The sequence below is a fragment of the Mesitornis unicolor genome, unplaced genomic scaffold, assembly GCF_000695765.1.
Source record: "Mesitornis unicolor isolate BGI_N332 unplaced genomic scaffold, ASM69576v1 scaffold37587, whole genome shotgun sequence".
Lineage (NCBI taxonomy): Eukaryota > Metazoa > Chordata > Aves > Mesitornithiformes > Mesitornithidae > Mesitornis > Mesitornis unicolor.
The window spans coordinates 18,072-36,482 of NW_010196414.1; the positions used below are offsets into that span (position 1 = coordinate 18,072).

The following is an 18,411-nucleotide window of genomic DNA, read 5'->3' on the forward strand; positions in this document are numbered from 1 at the left end:
AAAGCAAATTCCTCTTAAATCTTTTGCCAAGCACTGTATGCAGGGTTCAGGTAGCTTAATCATGAATAGAATTGTGTATCATCCTGTGAAAATTGACTATAACTCATTGTAGGTGGAGGTGTCTTTAGACTGTTTGTGCAAGTCTGCAAGACAAATCCCTGGGTCCATTGTTACGATACTTCAGAATTTGCAAGTATCATCTTATCACTAAAGAAAATTCTGTATTCTATATACAGAATATTCTGTATTCAGTTAAGGTTTGGATAATCATGTTGTGATCAATTAATTTGGTTAATATGTCTTTGAGGACTGGGTATAAAATCTGAATGCAACAGGACTATGGGAAAGGCTTCAGGATTCAAAATTTCAGTCTGTATACAGTGTCTTTGACATTTTTTTCTCTCTAGGTTTGGAAAAATTTCCTCTTAATACAACCCCTGTGGCAAATCCTCATAGTTATCTGTTCAGCTGATCATGTATTACAATTCAGTTTATCCTTTCAAGTGGGATACAATAAATGAGATTTTCCACAGCTGAATTCTTAAATTGTCGTAAGCTGAACATGGCTGTAGTTTTTCTATTGATGATGCCACAAAAATGGTGAAAGTTGCATCACATCATACATCAATATACTGGGAAAGTAACCATCTGAAAGGATGGTAATGTACTAAATGTTACCCCTTTTTAAAAAACAGTTACATTATTTACTCCAGTGCTACAAAAATGAGGCAAAGACCAGAAACAGTTGTTAATTGTTTTGGGTGGAAGAAAAGCAAAGAAGCTGGAACAATTAAAGACAGTTAGGATTTGATTTCCTCCTAAAGAATGCGGAAAAGGTAATTAGCAGTATCAGGAAAAAAACACATTATTGTGGGTTGACCTTGGCCAGCCATCAGACCTCTACCCAGCCCTTCTCCCACTCCTCCTCAAAAGGACAGAGGGAGAAAATACGATGGAAAAGCTTGTGAGCGGAGGCAGGGAGATCTCTCACTAGTTACTGTCATGGGCAAAACAGACTCGACGAAAACTAATTTAATTTATTACCAGTTAAAAATAGAGTAGGATGGTGAGAAACAAAGACAAAACTAAAACACCTTCCCCTCTGCCCTGCTTCTTCCCCAGTTCACTTCACCCTTTTGTTCCTGACTCCTCTACTCCCACCATAAGTGACGAGTTTTCCCTCACTGCTGGGCAGTGTTTTGCCCTTCCTTACACAGGCTTTCCCAGAGGCACCGCCATCTTGGCTGTGGGGCCCAGCCGTGTCCTGTGGTGGGTGCCTTGGAACCAGCTGTGTCTGGTATGGGGCAGCCCTGGCCTTTCCTCATAGAAGCCACCCTGCAGTCCCCTGCCAGCACCCACTGCATACAAAAAAGGAATGTTGGAAGAAACAAAGAAAATGTAAACAAGAACTTTCAGTAGACACTGTAGAAGAAAGGAAGAAAAAGCAGGCAGAAAGAAACTGTGATGTTCATGTATATGGTTATTTAGAAGGGATGGCCAAAACACACTGCTTTGTTCTTGGTGTGGTTTCCATGGCAGGCTGCTGGAGTGCCTTCCTTCCAATTTTTAAAATGTTAGCTTTGAATGCAAAGTGCCGTGTTCATTTTTGGCAAAGGTTCAGAAAGACATTTTTAAAAAAAACTAGGGACTTTTATATTTCAAATGATTTGCAGGAAATCCAGCAGGGCTGAAGCCATGTTGGAAGCAGCATATGCTGTCATGGAGACCTTCACAAACTGGCGCCTCACAGAGCCTGCAGCTCTGCACCCTCCTGCCTGGTTCCTGGTGATTAAGTAGTAAAAGAATGAGTAGAAATGGTACTCAAATAAGTGCTTATCTAAATGCTAATATAATTTTGGGTGGGTCATTAGTTATAAAGCTTATGTCAGTGAATTCTGGCCTGTAAAGATTTAATCTCTATGGTTTTAAACAAAAAGCCCACTGCAGCCCTGGTGTTACAGGCAAACTGAGCTTGAGGGAAAGTGAAGCAATACAGATGAGAATCAGTGTTATGTGCACAAGCAGTAAGGAAAAAAAGGTAAAGTTGAAAAAGTAATCATAGAAACACAGGATGAGTCTTTTCAGTGGCCTTAAGTTGTGAAAAAACAGGCCCTTAGAGTTTCCTTAGAAATGTTATACATGTAGTGGCAGTAGCTGGTATAAATTTCTTTTACTGATCTCTTTTGTGCACAGGAAAGCAGGCTGAGATTACACTCAAGAGTTAGATATTATATCGTACAGATTTAGAAATTATGGAACAGCCAGGTGTAAAATTTAGACTTTTAGTGAATCTAAAAGGGTTGGATTCAGTTTGGAGATCTCCCTATCTGAAATTTCAGAAGCTGAATTGTCTACAAGGTTAATTCAGAGATCAGCAGTGAGTTTTACAATATCAAAGGCAGATTAACCAAAAGATTCATAGGTAGCTAGGTCCTAATTCTTTTGGTACTGTGGGAAATGGCCTGTATTATAATATCATCACAATCATAAATTATAAATACCTTTCTTCTACTGGCATTAGACAGAGACGTGGAACAAGAACCTTAAAGTCATATCAGAAGAGAATGGGAAAAAATCACTCTCTATCCCCATTTTTATTCATTCTTAGTGGTTTGGAGACTTTTTTCTTTGTTTTGTTTCACTTCTTCCCTCTCCAATTAACTTTTGGTGTTTACTGGGAAATTCGAGAAACCAAGGTAATTTATAATTAATTCTCTGTAATTCCTCTTTTGCAAACATCTCATGGATATCAGGTTCTAAGACTGGTGCTTTGCTTTCAGTCTAACATGCAGCAAGGTAAATGTTCCCTATCAAATTGGAAATGGGCTTAATCCCTACTTTTTTGTGGATGAAGGGTGTTAATTTTTTTTCCAGCTTGAAATTTTTCTCTTTGATGAATGGCCTATGCTACTTAAGAGCTATAGTAGCTCTAGACGAGGTGGAGTGCTGCATTGCTGCATTTCAGAACAGATTTTCTCTAACAGTGTTCCCTATTCAGAAAGAAAGAAATGGCTCTTGCAGAGTCACAGCAAAACAGAGTGAGGAGATGGGTTTAGTCAGAAAGAAAGTCTCCTGAGTGTGCGCTTTCCTACTGTACGTGACTAATTAAAATCCATTACTGCTTTCTGCTTTGCAAAAAGCAGTTGAGATTATTGGTTGTTTGTGGAAAAAGTTTGTAGAATATCATATTGAAAAGCAGTGATCTATTTGCAGCTAGATATTGAACACAAACATATCAGTGATATGTAACTGAGACTAACTGTGAATGTTCAAAATATTTGAAGGAAACTGAGCAAATTCTTAGGACACACACCCATAGTTGGCAGTGGTTTTAAGGCCTTAGATCCAAGTCCATATAGCAATTTGAATGCCTGTACAAAGAACTGGATGCCAAGTATTAAATGCCCCAAACTTTGTGGAGCAGCTGTGTGGTGCTTAGTTGCCAGATGGGATTAAACCACAACAAGCTGGGACTTCCAGTTGATATTTTAAATTGTTTTTTATTTAAAAACCTGGAACTATTTAAGCACTTCCATGTAATAAGAAGGTGTTTAAAGCTTGCAGTTTCTCAGTGAGACTGGAACTGACGAGACTGACATAGAGATGTGCTATTAGGTGCTAATGCAAAGCTGATCACCATTGCCAGGGAGTTGTATGACACAGCATGAGCACAAGTGCATTTGTGTCTCTAAAAAGGCATCCCAGCCTGGCCTAGACTGTGCCTTGTTATTATCCTACAGCCTGGGCAGCTCATCTGGTGTTACAGGACGAGTACTTTCTTGTTTGCCTCTGATGAGGTTGCCAGCAACACCAGAGCAGCCAGGCTGCGAGAGTGGGAAGAGCTTGATCTTAGGTAGGCCAAGAAGGGTTTTTAAAATACCTGCCTTGGGTTTATGGAAAACTCGTCACTGTAAAACCTTTCAAAAGAGCTGCCTGAGGCCAATACACTGGCAGTTTTAACAAAATGTTTCTGTCAAGAAATTGTCAGCTGTGTAAACACAGGCCAGCATTGCACAGGAGACACCATACTACAGCACGGTGAGAGCTCTGTTTATTTCGTATATCCCTTGGGGCTGACTTTTGTTGCAAGCGGATGATACTTTCATATCCATTGGAACCGCAAATTTTAATTCAGATGGTCTCTGTTGTGCTCTGATTATTTTATGAAGGGCCTTGCTTTCCAACTCCATGCTGGCATACTAATTTGATAGTTATTTCTTTTCTAATTTCTTAGTCTCAGACCTAATGTTTACACTCCCTCTAATTGTTTTTTATTATTACATTTACTGTTTTAAATTCTGGTTTCTCTCTGTACCTTAAGTAGCTTGCTGCCAGTGCAGCATCTTTGCTACACCACTGTGCACACAGTGTTCACTGTATGCATTTGCATAATGAGCTAATCTTTGTTGGCTGATTACTTTGTGGAAAGAATTGAACATTTAACTGATAATAATTGCAATCTATCAAACTGCACAGTCACCTCACAAATGATCACAGCGTGTTTGCTAAAACTTCTGCTGAATTTTATGAACTCTCACTCTCCATATTAGCACCTGACTAGAAACAGGTTTTACCTAACATATAACTCTGCCAGAAGAAAGCCTGTGATTTTATCAGATCAGTTGCTCTGAAATTAAAAAAGCAAGAGATTTCTCAAAAAAACCTCCATCCTGTTCTTTGCTAAAGGTAATGGTGTATCTTGATATAATGTTAGTTTGAGGCCGACAGAGAAAAGTATGTACTTTTTCAAGCTACTCTGTTAAATTTACTACCCTGCCTTTTTGTTCACTGAGTTTATAATTGCAAGGTTTTCTTTGCAAGGAGAATGCCTAATGCTTTAATTTATTCAGCCAGACTAAAAACCTCTAAGTTACGTATTAACTTAATGATCAAATCTAGACTAAATTCCTCAGTCTACCTTTTTGCAGGAAAGATTTCTTAAGTCTTAGCATGGCTTTCTGTATTCACAGATGAAACTTTCAAAGTTGAATTTGCAAACACTCTAATCTCATCTCAGTGAAATTATCACTGGGATTAAATAAAACAGAGATGTCAACATTGGCCTCTACTACATGACAGGGTGGCATGTTTTTCTGAAGTGACAAAGTGCAGCTAGGTTCCTTGGCCTTTGTAAGCAGCACATTCTTTTTGTGACTTTGATGTTTTCATAAACATAAACCATGAGACTGTTACTGTAATTCTAGGAATTCTTCATATCTTCCTGTCTTGTGTCCTGGAATGATTTGAAATTGCAGTAGAACTTGGTAGCACAAATACTAAGGAGGAGGCTCTTGAAGATCTTGCAGGAGCTCAGGTGAACAGGGACCAAGGGATTCTCCATGTTGTACAGTTGTGGATTTGCAGCAAGGAGAGCTTGTGATTTGCATCCCATTGCCCATGAGGAGCTGTGCGGAGTCAGGAACAAAACGCAACTCTGTCTTGACTGTCTGCTGGCAGAAGACCTTTGGAGATGTATATGTGGAGTTTCACATATTGCTCATACTTTTAAGTAACTAATGCTCAGTTAGAGACTGTATTTAGAGCATTCCCTCTGGGACAAGCTTCCAGACAGATTTCTGTTTGGAGCTATGATAACTTTTAAGCAGTAGCAGGCTGAGGAAAGCCTTGTGCGCAGAGCCCATGGCTGCACTCAGGGAAGCTGGAGAAAGGCTGATCCACAACACATATTGTGAGACCCCAAAACCACCATGAATTGAGTGTATTGTCAACAACATAGAATTTGGAAGTTCATGTACTCCTTTACAGTCACTGGTTTGAGTGCGCCCTTCTGTTTGAAGATCACAAACCCTTTAAAATGGATTCCTGATCTTATATTATTGCAGTCATTGTATAACTTTGCTATTGTTTTTTTTAAAAGTGTAAGTGGTGGAGATACAGGGACATTAGGGATAGACACTGGCAACTGGTAAATAGTGGAAGAAAAGGACAGTTCAGTACACAAGCTGAAGTAAAAACACTGTGAAAAGAAAATCTCCTGTGGGTCTTAGATGTGATTTTCCCAAAGGAGAACCTTTGCTGTATTGTAGGTGCTGAGCTTTTCTTTTTTGGTTAGAATAGAAGAGAACATGTGGCTTTTTCTAGTTTATTGCCCACTCATATCTTCTGAAAGGCTCCTTTGGAAGACGAGGTTCTGACATTTACCTTCTCTCCTCTTTAAAGTCAAACTGGCTGCTTACAATCCAGCCCATGCTATACCATGAGGTATGTTAATGTATTTCTTTAAATCTTTCAAATTCCTTCAATAGCTGAAATTTATAGTAGGAGTACATTCATGTGGGGGGAAAACAAACTATTCTTACGTTGGAGTTTTGACAGTTTCATCTTCTCTACTGTAACAAATGACAGTTTAACTGTGCTTGACACGAGGGGAGGAGAGATTTTTCCATGTGTGCGCTATTACTCATGTTACAGCTTGCAACCCTGATGGGGCTCCCACTTCCCATCCGAGCATCTAGAAAACAACCTCCACAGAATAAGAAGGTATCCTTCTGCTTTTTTAATGATATAAATCAGCTAGTGGAAGGATCTGGTAAGAATCAGAGTGCTGCAGACAGTGGGAGTATTTATCATAGGAGTAGAGATTATAGAAGATAGCAGGTTGTTAGGTCATTTCAGCTGCCTGTAAGAGCATGTCCTGGGAGTTCTTTATTACTCTTTTTCTCCAAGGTGTATTATATTTTAAGTAATTCTTTGTTATTTTGATGGGCAGTGCTGATGGAGTGGGGGACTATTTTTATGAGACACATTTAAGAGGGTTTCCCTGTCTGAAAAGAATCAGTGTGTTTTTGGGAAAAAATTTATGAAATTTGATGTAAAAATTTTGTTGTGACAAAATATTACATTATTAGTCACAATAGGGAATGAGTTAGCAGCTTGCAGGTAGAAGATGATGCTGATTTCCTCAGCATAGCATGTGAGTATTGCATGAAGTTCCCAAAAGCTGTTTGAAAATCTGACCTCCCAGATGAAAAGCAGCTGGCACTAAGCATAGCCATGGCTGTGGTCTGCAGCAGTGTTGCAGAATAAATCCCAAACAATGGTTGTTAAGTGCTGCACCGAGATTCTCCCGCTCCTGCAGTGCAGGGTGTTTTTGAATCTTCAAGTCTACTGCATGTTGAAGGTGAAGGCAATTATTGAGGATATAAAATTAATTTCTCTAAGGGAGAAAGCTGTTTGGCTCCAAGTGACTTGGCTGAAAATTCATAAAATGTCATTTTCATGGGAGTCTGAAAGGGTTGGGGTATCTAGAGGCCATGGCTTCCCCTCACCTCCAGGATCTGCACAAAATGAATTTTCTATGAGTATCTGAATGACTCCAAAGTGATTTAGACAGATGGTCTAACTGGCTTCACGAGTCCATAATTTCCCTCAGAAGGAATTCCTTGCCAAAATAGTATTTGTTCCAAACCTTGGTTACCTATTTTCTAGTAGGAGACTTTTCTTTGTGATTTAGAGCTGGAGAAAAGCAACATTATTACTAACCAGCAACCTGAATCAAAATGGGGAATAAGTTCTCTTGGACATGAAAGTTGTACCTAGAAGGTCCATGACACGAGTTATGACAGTATATGGCATTGTTCACAACACTGGGCTTTACAAACCAAGAAAAGATTGATCTGAAAAAAATACTTGTAATTTCCTTTGTAAGTGAAAATTGTGCTGCAGGACATAGTCTTGATAACTCTAGAAAATGTACCTTATCTAAGCCTTCAAGAATTTGGAGGGGAAGGAAGTTCAAATAGATTAATGCAAATATGACAAAATTGTCACAATTAGTTAAATAATTATATTCTCAGTGAATTTTTTCATCACTTTTACTGCTTCGCTTGATATTTCATCTTCTAGTCTAGAGAACAGCTGACAAATGGACTTTGTTATTAGGCTCTTTCCCCTTTCTATTAATGTCCATTTTGTCAATATGGTGAGACCTTCAGCCTCCCAGTTTTATTGGGAATATTGCTTTCTTTCAGCAGCCACCTTACCTGCAGCCATGGTGCAAAGGAGTTGCGGTGACTTATGAATGTCTGTATTAACTTAAAGCAACATTTGAAAAGTTGAGTCCATGTTAAAAGCAGCTAATTTCCACTTAATGGATAATCTGGTACCATGATAGGCTTTGAGTGGGAGCACAGGAAATACTGAGAACAGATGAAATCTTGAGAGAGTAAACGTCGATTTCTTTCAAATGGTTAATTTCCCTTGGAGTTTTTGGTTTTCTTGTGTTTGCTTCCTTAAAAATCTACCACAAAAATGCCTGCTTTCTACATTCATCATTCTAAGTGAATTTCATGTATTCTCCTTGTCTCATCCTATTTCTGAGCAGGAAGCTGACCTGATGAAATGTTAGTCAAGTGTCAGTTCCCAATTTAACCTCATCTAAACTGATTTTTCAAACCATGTTGATACCTTCCCATGCACCACTGCATTTGTATGTCAAGCTTTAAGACCTCTGTTTTTTTGTGATGAAGCAGAATCACAAAGCATTATGCTCAGGAGCTGTGGGGCTTTTTGAATTTACTGGTGGTTTGGTATCAGAGGAACATGGAAGGTGGTGTATACTCTGCTGAGCACACAGACTTTTTGAGACAGTTCTCATTAGGCGAAGTAATAAAAGTGGTACCTTATTCGTGATCTGAAATTAAAAGATTTATTCTGCTTTAGCTTCGATTTTGAACAAAAATGAAACCTGAAAGGACATGGTTTGTGTATCTGGATATAGCATTTTAAATGATTGGAAACAAGGTTGAATAATCTAGCTTTGAAGTAAGAGTCATTTCTCATACCTCTGTCTATTTGTGCGTGGTCAGTTAATAAATAAAATGCCAGAAAAGGTGTCATGAATATACTTCATTGATCTGCAGAAACAGTACAAAAATCACAGCTCTTCAAATGGAAACAAATGCTAGTTACTTCTTCTGACACAAATATAGTGTTATGTTTCAAACAAGTTTTGATTTTCTGTCTGCTCAAACTAGGTAAAATTGTGCTTACAGTTCTAGTCCAATGCGGTATATAGGTATATATTATAATTTGAAAGGAAAAGTGTGTGCTGTCATCACCATCTACTGTAAGTTACTCTATATAAATTCTTTTCTGTTCTACCTCAGATTTGTCCATCTCTAACTCCTTTGCTGAGTTTGAGGTATTTTTGCTTTTGTTGTTGTTGTTGTTGTTTTGTTTTTTGATTTGTTCAGTTTTGTTTTTGTTATGATTTACCTAAAATGCATCAAAGAGAGCATATCCCATTGGTACTAACTAACTTTTTTTTTTTTAATATATTTTAGGGACGTAAAGTTCAGGTATTACAGAGTTAACTCACCAAATAACTTGGGCCGTGGAACTTGGAATAAATTCTGTATTTTAGAATGGTATGTGTTCTAGAATAGCCTGTATCTCAAAAAATCAGACCTTGACTGAAAATATTGATCTGATCATTCACTATTTTAAAAGTAACTTTGTTCTACTGGATACTTATCTGCATTGTAAAATCACAACCTCTTCCAGCCTGTTTTGATAGCTCCTCAATCCAAGACCTCACACATTCTTGTTGGTGATGTGCTTTTCTTGTTTGTGGGATGGGAGATTAAAAAAGATTTGGCTAGATTAAAAAGATGTTATCAGAAATCTCTTATCCACAGAGGTAAACATAGCCAATGTGCAAATCAGCTAACGATTTAACCTAACTGTATGGCAGTTATTTATTATGACACTGATTGTAGCTACACTTGCTTACTTAAAGATCATCCAGTCCAACCCCCCTGCCATGGGCAGGGACACCTCCCACCAGACCAGGTTGCCCAAAGCCCTGTCCAACCTGGCCGTGAACACTTCCAGGGAGGGGGCGTCCACAACTTCCCTGGGCAACCTGTGCCAGTGTCTCACCACCCACATAGTGAAGAATTTCTTCCTAGTGTCTAATCTAAATCTATCCTCTTCCAGTTTAAAACCATTCTTTAATAGTCCCTGATGCTACAAATAGAGGAAACAGTCTATTTATTTCCAAATTAGGATTTCTTTCTTAGCCTCAACTCATTCTTTTCTCTGTTGTTGCAGTGTGGGATTCATTTGGATAGCAATCTTACTTGTCCTTTTATGACAAAATCCTTGATGTTGTAAACATGATGTTTGGCCCCTGTTGAGGTGTACAACCTGGCAGTTGGCTGTGTTAAAATGTGTGTATTCTAATTAGCATGCTTCACCAACTGACCCTGATCAATCTCCATCACTTACTTACTTCAGTCTTTACCTCTCCATCAGTTTTGTGGTCATCTGGAAATGTTCTGAGAGGGGGTTACGATCTCTCCAACATTGCTGGCTTTGTTGCAGTTCCTGTTGATGTGAGTACTGTTACGTGACCTTGTCCTGCCTGGTGTGTGGACAAGCCTGATGAAGCTGCCCACTTCCGTAGGAAATGCAGCCTAAAGTAATTGCTTTCAGTGGTTGGTTTTTAGTAATGATGTGCAATATTGTACCTTTTTTTCTCAAATTATGAGAAATTCCCAGTTTCCTTCCCTGGGAAGCTGCTACTCTAACTCAGCAGTAAGTGAAGGACCTGCTGTAAGCTGAGCATTGCTCTTAGCAGGGGCAGTGAACACGTGTATACTGAAACTCTACTGATGCCAAATCCATTCTTCTTGCCGTATTTCTTGCCGTCCTTGAAACATCATCCCTGTATCGAAAATGCAAATGATTGAACTGAGTACATGTTCACTACTACTATCTGAACAAGCTATAGAGGATGTTTCTCAAGCCAGAGGTGATGAAATGCAAAGATATTGGCAACAAAGTGTTGTAACTACTGTATGTTACAGGACACCTCAGCATTGCCTGTAGCCTGGCATTTTCCAGCTTCCTTCTGAATGCCAGCTCAGCAGTTTCTGCTTTTATTTTGTATTGTGATCTCTTGTCACTAATGATAACATGTTATACTGAAATTCAGCCTGTTTACTGGGATCTTTTAAGGTTACTCAATTTAGCTTCTCTTGAAATCAATGGAATATTGCTATGGATTAGCTAGAAGTTGCTTTAAGACAACACAAAATGGTTTAGAGAAGCTGAGACTGTTTATCTGTGGACCCAGTGGTTGTTTGAGATGGGAATCTTAAAACAGCAGAAAACAGTTTATTTAACTTTGTTCTATTTCTTTCCTACCAGCACTACAGTTTTTTTAACCTTCTGGTTGCTTCCGCTGCCAGTATTTTTCTTGTTCCATCAACACTACATACAATAATGAGGAATTTGTTTCCACCTGCAGAACTGCCATTTTTACAAAAGCAATTAAGCATTACTTGTATTTGTTTAGATAGATACTCAAAGTTTTCAGAATAACTTGGCAAAAGGTGCCATGGCAAACACGAACAGGTGAAAAATACTATTTGTAGTTTACTGATTTTTATCCCAAAAGGCTGAGTCATGCTGCAGAGACTGCTGAAGAAGGTGGCCTGGAGTCTGTGTGGCTTTTAGGGATAACACAGGTGTTTCTATTCAGCATGGAACCCTGGCTGATGGTTAGGGGAATGTGACAGGCAGAGGCAGCAGTGCTCAGCACCCTGCAGTGAGCATTGCTTCTGGGGGGGTTCATGTCTTCCTACAACTGGCTTCTCAGTTTTTCCAAGTTGAGTTTTGGCTTTTTTGTGTTTGTTTGTTTGTTTTGTTTTTGGATTTTTAAAATTATTTTTCTTTTCCCCATGTTTATTTTAAGTCATGTTTCGTTTTCCTCCGGTGCTTAGACTCTCACTGGGGTTTGGGAACATAAGACAGCTGAAAATGAGAGAGAAAAAGCCTGAGAGAGGGAAATTAAATCAAGATTAAAACAGAGGGGAAAGGCAGCTTGAAGAGGCAACCAGAAAAATACAAATAGATTTAGAGATAGAAAGTGCCTACATCTCAGTTTACTTTAGTTCCCTGGAAGAAAATGGAGAGCTGAGTGAAGGATAAAATTGATACATAGTCTTCAAAGCAGAGTTCATATACCATGGGAACTTCTGTTACTAAAATGATCATTTGTTTTCAGACTGTCCATCCATGCCATTGGTTTTGTGTTATCATTGTCCTGTTTCTGTAATAAGGCACAATGGAATTTTATGTTATTATCAAGTATTAAGATTTAGCATTTACAAAGAGTATTCATGCACTTAATGTTTTACAAATGTTCTCAAATTAATCATCTCAGCACCAACATGGGCTGTATCAAATTGTAGCTGTTTTGCAGACGGGGAAACTGCGAACTGAATTGCTGCAGGCAATGCAAGAAGTGCTTTTGTCCGTAGCAACAGTTGGTACTCGGGCTGTTTGCTTTATATTTGTATTCGATTCATCTTCCTGATTATTGGGTACTGTACCTCTTTGCATTGATTTGATGCAGTATTGATGAAAGCTGTTGATATTAAGGGTTGGCTCTGCAGTGCCTCCCTCTGCTTTGTCAGGGGATGAGGAATACAAAGTGGCAGCTCGTTAGATGGCAAGAGTCCCTGGGTTACTCAAGTCCCTAGCACAAGAACTCATTTTCCTCACAAATATCTGCTGCCGATAAAGGTACTGATGACTTTGTAACTGGTAGCTTAATAACCATCAGCAACGGTCTCTTTAAAAATGTTTAGAATTTCTAGAAACACATATATATTAGTTTTCTAGTGTTATTCACTATCTGGTAGTTTGTCATTTGGTTATTTTGAGACATATGCCAAAAAATTTTTCTTTTTAATAAAGGCTGTTATTAAGGTTAAAAGAACAGATTTTTTTATAGGAGTCTTAGCATTCTTTGATCCTGGTGTCAGGCAAATAGTTGGTTCCATCAGTTGTCATATTCATCGTACTTGCCAGACTCTTTCATTAACGTAGGTGAGCCAACACAGTTCACAGAAGTCCAACAATATTTAAAAACTATTTTTTTTACTAGACAAGAAAAAAGCTAAACCAATGAACTTATGAAATGCACAGTCAGGAAAATAGAAATTACTGGCAAAACCTTTGACAGTGCTGCTCACTCTTAGGTTGCATATAATTACAGAAATTTCACTGCAGGTTCTAATGTATCATCTAATTTGAATTTGTGTATGTGCTCACACATTTGTTTCATCTAGTGAAGTTGTTTTTCAAGAACTTTGCAGTAGAGTTTAGTTTGTCTCATGGGGAAGTGTGGCAATGATACTGGATAATCAACATTTGTGATTTCTGTTGGACTGGTATTATATCATAAATTCTAATCAAATTATTTTGAGATTCCAGACATTCTGTAAAGAAAAGGTTATTGCAGGTTTTGATAAAACAGTGTTTTCCCTAGCTCTTTAACCAAATCAAGAACTACTTAATGCTCAACTTTCACTAAGTAACATGATCTGGTAATGTTGCCTGCATAGCTAGGATGCATTTGGGGAATTTATACTTAGTTATTAAACTAGCTGTAGCAGGGACTTGTCCAATTATGCCGGATACTTACACTTCACAGTGTAAGAATACAGATGATAAGTAATATTTTGCTAGATAAGCTAAATCTCGTTTCACTTTATTAAGCAATGCCATTGGAAACACTGAAGAACTCAGGGTCTGGTACTGCAAGGTACAGGGCAATTTACCAATTTTCTATGCAAAATAATTACCAAGACCAAAAATCTCTTTATCGACAACTGCCCAAACAGGGCATTTCATTCTAAATTGAAGCAGTGTAACTATTACTTTGGCTGAAATCCTAAGAAAGGATAGATCTTATAAAAAAGATACATTTAGTATTTGCTTTTTAGAAACTCTGGGTAATTGAAGAGGGAAGCACGAATTTCAAGACACTTCAGAATTATTCATGCAAATTTACTCAGGGAAAATTAGTATCTCTGGGTGATAACAGGTTTATTGGCCAAGACTAAGTGAAAAATAATCTTGTTTTCAAAAAGCTGTTTAAGAACTTGATGACACTAGAGAATCTCTTATACTCTTAAAGTAAGTAATAACCTAGTGTTTTCTGTTTTGCATGGAGTAGAACTTTAACTTCATCCAACTGCAAAGCTGACTTAGATGCTGTCACTGAACTTGCTATTAGTGAGAGACACTATGTTCAAACACAGGATCTTAAGACCTCAAATGAAATTTTCATGGAAAGACTGTAAATCCAGGTGCCGGGTAAGTCTTGATCAAGGCTGGGCAAGATGAAGGCTCAGTTGTGTTAGATCTGAGTTTCTGAGAGATTTTTTTAAAAGAACATGGTTTGCAGAAATGTATTAATAAAGGGCACATGTAGGGGGAGAAGCAGGGGGAGGGTGTCTAGAGACGAAGCCTTCTAAGCAAAATCTCCATTGAAGCCATTACTTCCTTTCTTCCATTAAGTCAACTTTCATCTAAGATTTGCCTACTGACTGCAATACTTCTGAAAATAGACTGCTTGCCACCTCTAAGATAGGAAGAGAAAATGACAGTGACTGCCTAAGCCACTGTTAGTAAGCCAACTCAAAATACAGGAGTAGGATTCCTAGGTGTGATTCTTCACAGCACCCAAAAGGAGCTACGCACCAGTTTTAGAACCTATCCAGAGGTCCCTTGGCCTTTTAATGTAAAACTTTATTAGGCACCATGAAATTCTTAATAGATGATCTAGAGAAAGACAACATCTATGAAGTAATTACAAAATGACAAACCCAGCCTTCAGACCAAAGTCTGAAGTCTAGTTTTCCTGTCTGAATGAAACCAGAATCTTTAAAAATAATCATTTTCCAGAGCTAGGAGAAGCAGGCCACTTAAGGACTTCTCATTCACTTATGCAGACAGAGAGTGCACATTACAAATATGACATAAATTGATTTATTTTTTAAAAAAAGATAGGGACATCAGGATTTTTTCATTTCCTTATATTTGAACACATGATTTTCTCAACCTTATCCACAAAGTCAGAACAGCTGTGTACCAGTAATTCATTGACATTTCATACATAAGCATACACACTAGCAGTTGTTTCTAAGAAAAATCACTTTACCAGATCCTAGCAAAATATGAAGCTTTCAGGACAGTGCTACAAGGAGATGACTTGGAAAACAGGTTCAAGGGGCTTCATAAAGAAGATTTAATGTTCTAAGGAAGACATTTCTGCATCCTACAGGTGGGTTCTGAAGCTGCCTTCTGCTCACTGCTTCATTAAGCTGTGTATATAGTCTGCCTGGGAAAATGTGGTATTTTAGGTCATCAAACTCAGAGTAAGTCCTTTTGCAAAAACTATATTCTGAAAAACCTCCTTATTTATTTAACAGTATGTACATTTACACAGCCTAAATTATTTTAGGTGAGATTAATAAATAAATCAATCAGCATCCTTTTAAAGGATGTAATCAAATCTGGAAAATAAAGAGCTTGTTTGTTTCATCTATGTATCCTGTACTCTTATGTTCCTCATGTCTTTCAGCAGCATAGGTCTGTAGATCTCCTCCAAGCTTTTCATGTATTCTAAATAACCACTCACTCGAAATCCATGGAGTGCTTCTTCCTGCACAAGTACACACAGAAAAATTTTATTAGCTAGGAAAAAAAGATGCACAACTCAAATCTAATGAATTCCAAGCTTCTAAAGATAGCTCATTTTGTTCTACTGTCACAGCCTGGGTGTTTAAAATACACACATTTCACTACATTTAGAAATAAAGAATTGGTAGTATTTGCTTCCAGACAGTTCTTTCTAATTACAGTTTTGGTAGCAGTTTTTTCAGGTGGATGTTGTTCATCGCATTTTTGGAGAACATGCCATATGAAGATTTTTAAGGAAAACAAAGTCAGCTTTAAAAAGGCAAAGACCAGTATTAAAATATTATTTTAAAAGATTTCTATACCAGCCCACAGAATGCTAAAAGTTAGTTAGTGTGGCTTTAATATCCAACTAGATTCTCAATAAAACCAGAAGAGTAACAGTAGATACTTTTAAAATCTATGATAAAGATCTTTTTGAAGTGCTTAAGTAAAAACAGAATAAACACTTCTGCATCACCACAAATGATTAATTCTTACAGATTCCAAAACACAGAGTAGAAGAAGGAGCCCTCAGGAAAAAGAAATTAATTGGCTGTGTTCCTTCTTGTGGCAAGTATATTAAAGAGAGAGGGAGGATGCACTGCAGAAGGCAGGATCATGAAGAACCATCTAGCTAAAATGGGTGAACTTGTTGCTGCTCTAAACTGGAACAACTTGTGTGCCCACCATCTACTAAGCACTATTACCACTGTTGGCAGCACGTTGTGCAAAAAGCTCTCTGGAGCCAGACAGTCCTTGTGGGCACATGTTGTCACTGCTGGTGTACTGACTGGGCAACTCTGTTTAGGAGAATTCTCCTGAGAGTATCTACTCAGGCGTGAAGGCTGCACTTCAGCATCTCAACAGGAATTTGAGAAGGTCTTTATATTTCTCCTTCCCTACTCATAAATAAAAGCAAAGGTACAAAGGTTGGTCTTCATGCACTGTGAGAAGGTTGACTACAGTGGAAAACTGACCCCAGTAGAGAATGGTAGTAGGTAATTAACTCTTCTTTTTTTTTTTTTCCTTAAAAAATTTTTTCTTAAAAAAAAGATATTTTTTTTTCTTAAAAAAAAAAAGGCAGTCAAAATCTATATTGATTAAATGTGTGCACATATTAAAGCACTGGTCAGCAACTTAGTTGTCAGTAATGTGGCCCATACTCACAGAAAACAGAAAGTAGCTAAATGATTCCTAGAAGAGACTGATGTACTGGCCTATGTGTGCTATTACAAGAAGTCACAAATCCTCTAGCCCCAGTCTCTATTTTATCCAAATGAAATCAGTGAAACCAAGATAGCCAAGATGGGTTTACTGAGGTGGCAGGTTACAGTGTTCTTGGCTCACATGTGGAAATTACAAAGCTAAGCACCTTCATCTTTCCATGACAGGATTAATAAAAGACCAAACAATAAATTTAAAATTCAGATAATGCCAAAACTTCAGGACATCTCAAAGGGATCATAACTGTAAGTAACCCATCTCAGACAAAAGAAAGAACCAGAAAAAGGGAAAAAGTGTTCATGGACAATTTGTTACTTCTACTTTCCTCTTGGCACGGAAAAAAGGTAAATTATAGAGTAACAGAAGATGATCTCTTTCACAGGTGGTCATTTTTTTACCTCTAGAAGGATACATTGAAAGGGTGAATGTTTTACTTAGTTTAAGTGCTAAGCAGAATGTCATCTGAACTGACAGCAAAGTTGTCTCCAACTTCTTTTTTCATGTGCAAATGAAAATATATATTTCACAAAAAAATATTTGGTTTAAATTTTAATAGCTAGCTGGAACTATTTATTAGATAATACCAACAAAGTTGTAATGCTGTCAAATCATCATCTTTTCATGACAGATATAAAGCATGTTAGAAGCTTAAAAACAGAAAGTACTGCTGGTTATTGGAAGGAAAATAGCAGGACATGTTCATATAGCAAATGACTATTGCTAGTATGAAGTTCAAGAGGTGACATCACACTAAAAAAAATGTAAAATGAATATTCAAAGGTTGTAGGTGTGTTCATTTTTTTCTTAACAGTAATCCAAATTTGTGAATCTTGTGCTGAGAAACAGGCTAAATCATAAAACTGAATCTGGGTATTTCAATAAAAAGGCAACTGACTAATACCTTCACAAGTATTAAACCCGGGTAACCTCACGTGAAGCCCATAATATAGCGGAAATTGAATTAATACAGTGATACAATTTTTTTTTTAGCTTAATTAAGAACTGTCAAAAGCAAGAGTACAGTTTATGTATGCTATTAATTCCTCCTTTTCTGTAGCAGTCAGTCAATGAATTGTAAATACTCCAGTAGTGCAGTAACATAGAGTATTTCTCGTTAATTTAATAGTACCATGTCAAATCTTTGGCCTGTTTAAACTGTAGGGGACAACATACAAATACTCTCTTCTATAATTTACACAGTCTATCCCAATAATGACATCAAGATGAAGTAGTTTTTAAGCTACATTTACCAAAACCAGGTGAAGCAATTAACTCAGACTGGGTACCAAATGTGTTCGAGAAAAATGATTGAGTTGATATATTATTCATATTTAAGAATATATAAGTTGCATGCAAACTTGTCAGAAATCTATTGTTGTAGAACACACTAAGATGCAGACATACAGCTCTGGAGAAAAAAAAAATTAAAAAAAGACTAGAGAAAAAAAAAGCAAAAATTTCTCTGGGAATAAGAGTCAAATATTTGTATCTATTAATGACTGCATCCATAGCTAAGCATCCTGTAAAAAGAATCCAATACCCAAATGTAATTCATAATATGGCAAACTGTGTGGGTGGTTGTATAGTAACTAGCATCTGTTCAAAGTAACAGCTCACTGAGCTTTGTTCCACATTTCTTGAAGCTCCCCTAGGAGACCCCTGTGTAAACCCACCTTTCTGAAGAAC

General features: G+C 37.6%; 1 protein-coding gene across 1 annotated transcript in view; it reads right to left on the reverse strand.

The window, feature by feature from the left end:
• Positions 1–15,379: 15,379 nt before the first annotated feature.
• The window catches only part of LOC104535487 (protein broad-minded-like), a gene marked incomplete at both ends in the record, with an annotated part of 33,974 nt that continues 30,942 nt past the window's right edge, over positions 15,380–18,411 (reverse strand). The window contains one exon of the mRNA XM_010188470.1: positions 15,380–15,484. Coding sequence (XP_010186772.1) covers positions 15,380–15,484 — 105 coding nt within the window. The remainder of the gene's footprint in view (positions 15,485–18,411) is intronic.